This window comes from Rhagoletis zephyria, unplaced genomic scaffold, assembly GCF_001687245.7.
Source record: "Rhagoletis zephyria isolate East Lansing unplaced genomic scaffold, Rhagoletis_zephyria_1.1 Rzeph_scaffold_00735, whole genome shotgun sequence".
Classification (NCBI taxonomy): domain Eukaryota; kingdom Metazoa; phylum Arthropoda; class Insecta; order Diptera; family Tephritidae; genus Rhagoletis; species Rhagoletis zephyria.
This window is the reverse complement of record NW_016157819.1, coordinates 182,730-187,927: the sequence shown is the minus strand read 5'-3', so window position 1 is coordinate 187,927 and position 5,198 is coordinate 182,730. Positions and strand designations below refer to the sequence as shown.

Sequence of the window (5,198 nt, the reverse complement as noted above, 5' to 3'; positions counted from 1 at the left end):
CGGGAAGGCGAAAGCCTCCAAAGCCATGGGTCCCGACGGAATATGCATGCTGATGCTGAAAAATTTGGGTCCTGCGGGGGTAGCGTACCTAACGGAGGTCCTCAACTAGTCTATGGCCACTCTCACCATCCCAGACATCTGGAAGGTGGGGAGAGTGGTCCCACTGCTCAAACCGGGGAAACCTGCCCTCAAAGGAGATTCTTATCGTCCGATAACACTCCTTTCCCCGGTAGCGAAGACACTCGAGGCCTTGCTACTCCCGTACTTTACAAACCACTTGACCCCAGCGAAGCATCAGCATGGTTTCCGTAAAGTGCACAGCACAACAGCACTTAACGCCATAAACACTCAGATAACTCGTGGCCTTAACCGAAACCGTCCTTGTGAGAGAACGATTCTAGTAGCGTTGGACTTGTCAAAGGCGTTTGACACCGTCTGCCATTCCACGCTACTAGAAGATATAGAGGCCTCCTCTCTCCCACAGAGGCTCAAACGGTGGTCGGCAAATTATCTGAGTGGTCGACACTCGTCGGTAATGTTTAGAGACAAAACGAGTAAATTCAGGAAAATAAAACAGGGGGTTCCACAGGGTGGTGTCCTTTCCCCGCTACTGTTTAACTTTTACATTTCAAAGCTCCCTCACCCACCAGAGGGAGTCTCGAATGTCTCTTACGCCGACGATTGCTCGATCATGGCGACTGGGAATGGAATTGATGACCTGTGTTCGAAAGTAAACGGGTATCTCTCCCAACTTTCTCGCTTCTTCACTGCAAAGTGTCTAGCCCTCTCCCCTACGAAATCCTCTGCGACCCGGTTCACAACCTGGACGAAGGAGGTCAGGCTACCGCTGGGAATTCACGTCGATGACACAATGTGCGTCGGTTGAGTTGGTTCGCCCAATACTGCTTCGGACAACTAACTTCAATAAAGACAATTTTAGTATTATACACATACACGTTTTCATTCGTTTACATATAAAACTTACTCCTGTGTGCAACTCTCGTTCGGATTATCGGACAGGTCCATGAAGAGGCGTGTTCGCGGTCACTACAAAAGATTAAGGAATTGGAGTGACTGGCCAACGATTCTTTTAAACAATGCACGTCGCGCTTTAGAGGACAATGTGATCCAGAAGCGGTAGTGGAATTTGTTGCTGCTGTAACAGTCTACGACATCGAGAAAACTCCTGATGCTGATGCCCTATGCGGTATGCCACTTTTATTAGATAATTATGCGGTGACGTGGTGGTTAGGTGTAAAAGAATTCATGTCAATATTCGCCGAGGCCATGGGGTTGATACGATCGACATTTTCTCCCCAAGTGAGCCGCTCACTGCACAAATTGATGAACTCCATTTTTTAATCATAAACTAAATAGTGTCAGTGCACAATGTATAGTCATAATTTATAATATTAATAATAACTTTATATGCTCTGCGTTTCAAAATAATGAAAACTGTGATTTCCGGAGAAAAAGAGCATGTATCTTGACAACGGTTAACACGTCTTGTGAATTCCTAATTAAATTACCCACTGACTTATAGGCAATCTTGACTTCTTGGGGAAAAATTTCATAAAAATGTCGAACTTTAGGGCCTCTAAGCCACGTCTATGGCTACTGTACACAAGTACACGAGTGAGACATAGTTGCTTAGTGTGCTAATTTTAAAAATTAAAATTCACCGTCACATTTTTTCACATTCAGTCAGTCAGTTATAATTATTCATCGTTTTCTCGTTTGAAATAAATTTGAGTTGCCGTTTTATATGAACTCGAGTGCCTACAATTGGTGACCCCGACGTGATCCGTCCTTACATACCCAAAAAGCTTCGATTTTCGATATTCAAGAATGCACATGACTTATCGCATCCAAACGCCCGTGCGACTCAAAAACTTATCAACCAACGATATGTGTGGCCGCATATGAATCGCGACACAACGAAATGGGCTCGTAACTGCTTACACTGTCAGAGAAGTAAAATCCAAAGGCACGAAAGAAAGCTTCAAACATATACACATCGATATCGTAGTAATGCCATACCGCAAGGGTTATCGATACTGTTTGACAGTAATTGACCGCTTCACACGATGGCCAGAAGCCATACCCTTAAAAGACATATATGCAAAAACCGTCATCAAAGCGCTTCTTGAAGTTTGGATCAGCAGGTTTGGAGCACCCGTTACAATCACCAGCGATAGGGGAACACAGCTCGAATCTAAGATTTTCGAAGTCTTTACAAAACTGATGCAAACGCATAAGGACAACTCCTTATCACCCAGCATCTAATGGTATGATCGAACGTTGGCACAGGTCGCTAAAGGCGGCGCTTATGTGTCATGCTTCAGCGAGTTGGGTGGATTCGCTACCTGTTGTGATGCTGGGACTTCGCACAAGTTACAAGGCTGACATCCACGCCAGTGCGGCAGAGATGCTGTATGGAACAACGCTGCACCTGCCAGGCGATTATTTTTTGGATCAAGGTAAAACAGTAGAACCACTCCAGTTCATAAATGATTTTCGGGATTTTATGCGCAAAATACAATCAGAACCGGCAGCTCACCATAATAAAACCAGGGCTTTCCATCATCAGTCATTGCGCACTTGCACACACGTTTTTGTTCGGGTAGACGAAGTTAAACAACCGTTGCAGCAGCCGTATCGAGGACCTTTTGAGATTTTGAAACGAATTTCAGACACTGTTTTTGTGGTGAAAGTCACTCCGGGGGGACTACTATGGCTACTGTACACAAGTACACGAGTGAGACATAGTTGCTTAGTGTGCTAATTTTAAAAATTCGAATTCAACGTAAAATTTTTTCACATTTAGTCAGTCAGTTATAATTATTCATCGTTTGTAATTTGTTTTCTCGTTTGAAATAAATTTGAGTTGCCGTTTTATATGAACTCGAGTGCCTACACGTCTTTCCGTTATCCGATTTTAAAAATGTATCGTATAAGCGTATAAATGTCGCTTACGGCTGCATGTAAATACCCATATGTATTCAAACTATATATATTTTTTTATTGAAGTAATTTTATTAATATGTTTTGTGTGTTTCACACCCGTTTCGTAAAATAAAATAAAATATCTAATTCAGTACATTAGAAAAGTAAGTTTAAGCATTATGATATTGAAAACAAGGGAGAACTTTACACGAAATGGCCCACTGGCAAATTTTTACAAGTAAAAGTTTAGCCATACAAATTTGCAATGTTATGAAATCGCTAAATGATAATTTGAATTGTTACGAGCCATCCTAACTCTCTCTTGAGCAAATGAGCGATATGTACATTCGCGTAAACAGCAAAGAAATAGGTCCTTCTCGAATGGCTTAACTTAAAAAGGCATGTTTGAACCACCTTCTGGGATATAAAAAGAAAAATTTTAATTTTAACTGTATTTTTAGAATTCATTATTTAAAAATCTTTTTCCGTAGGGATGATCGAAGTGATATAGCTCATGAAGGTCCCGGCGGTATGGATCCAGAGGGAGTTATCGAGTCAACTTGGCACGAGGTATATGACAACTTTGATGATATGAATTTGCGCGAAGAGTTACTACGTGGTATCTATGGTTATGGTTTTGAAAAACCGTCTGCAATTCAGCAGCGTGCCATCATTCCTTGTGTGAAGGGTCGTGACGTTATTGCGCAGGCACAATCCGGTATGTAATTAATTTATTATTCGGCCCTATCGCAAATTTCGCATGAACAAATCTGTGTTCGTATGGAATAGTAGCTTATGTCGGGAAGTTGGCTTTAGTATAATGCTGCATTCCCTTTATTCTTTAACTGACAAGGAATATTTTGATGAGACTTAATAAAATTATTGACTTGCTAGTATCGGAACTATTTCTTGCACGTTTATTTGCCAAAAGTTCTACGGCTCGGCGCCAGTGAGTCATTCGCAATCGTATGCTGCGAATGCCGCATTATACTAAAGCCAGCCTTTCGACATAAGCTTCTATTCCATACGAACACAGAAATATTCCCAAAAATTTTTCCCAATTTGTTTTTGTTTTGCATGTTAAATTATGGGAAAGATTTATTCACATGGAATTGGCGTTAGGGCTGATTATATTTCTAAAATATAACGTCCTCCTTATGCCAGACACATGAAAATGTTGGGAAATCAAGTTTGGATTTTATTATGAGATTTAACCCTACATTCAAGGTTATCAAGTCAACCAATTAACTCAAAATTTGTAAATTTGAATATTCATGCTTCTGACATGAGGGGGACGATAACATATCGAGTTTCATAGTATTTGTCTGGTGTTCTATGAAACACAGCTCACATGTGTCGACGATATACGATATCTAAAACTGTTTTTTGATGTTAAAAATATGAAGTATTAGAAAATATGAAGAACATAAACACTTTCAAACGCATATACATTTGGGTTCTTTATTTACTACACAAATTTACTTTATTTGCTTTGTATTATCTTTGAGTATAATTACAATAATAACCAGTTAAATTCTCTTAATTGATAATTACGTCTAGTCGGTTTTGATGTCCAAAGAAAAGAAAAAAGGAAGAAGTCACAAGCACCCAACCGGAAGAAGCAAACGTCAACTCAAAAGAAAATGAGATGACACTTTCTGTGCACATGAAAATGCTGCCAGTATGAACGTTTTATAATTCGGAGTGGCCACAATACTCCCCTTCTAGTAAAGTTCATAATCTTTCAGGTTTCTGGGTGGATGAACTTGTCGACCAGATCGCGTAGATTCCGTAGATTGCGGTACCGGTTGAGGTGTGCCATAAGTTTCGGCGTCTTGGTTACTGCTAATAGTATAGGCTGGTTTTAAACGATCGATCGACACGTTGGTCTTCCTCCCATCCAAAAGGATTTCATAAAATTTAGGGTTTCTATTCAAGATGCGGTACGGGCCATCATATGGTTTGCTCAGCGACGGTTTTATTGAGTCATTTCGAATGAAAACATGTGTACATTTGGTGAGTTCTTGAGGAACAAATACGCTCTTATTCGAGTGCCAAGTGGTGGGTTGAGGACGTATATTCTTCATAGCTTCTCGTAATTGATTCACTACCTCAGTCTCCGTGCGCAAATCTCTATTCTCACCAAAAAATTCTGCTGGTAACCGAAGAGTCGTTCCGTAAACTAGTTCTGAGGCTGTTGCTTGCAGATCAGTTTTATAAACTGTTCGCAGTCCAAGCAGTATGATTGGTAA

At 40.7% G+C, this 5,198-nt stretch overlaps 1 protein-coding gene across 1 annotated transcript in view; it reads left to right on the top strand.

Moving 5' to 3' along the window:
* The first annotated feature begins 1,536 nt into the window (after positions 1-1,536).
* eIF4A (eukaryotic translation initiation factor 4A) overlaps positions 1,537-5,198 on the top strand; it is a 49,669-nt gene continuing 46,007 nt past the window's right edge. Inside the window, exons 1-2 of the mRNA XM_017613924.1 lie at positions 1,537-1,580; positions 3,438-3,664. Coding sequence (XP_017469413.1) covers positions 1,579-1,580; positions 3,438-3,664 — 229 coding nt within the window. The 5' untranslated portion in view covers positions 1,537-1,578. The remainder of the gene's footprint in view (positions 1,581-3,437; positions 3,665-5,198) is intronic.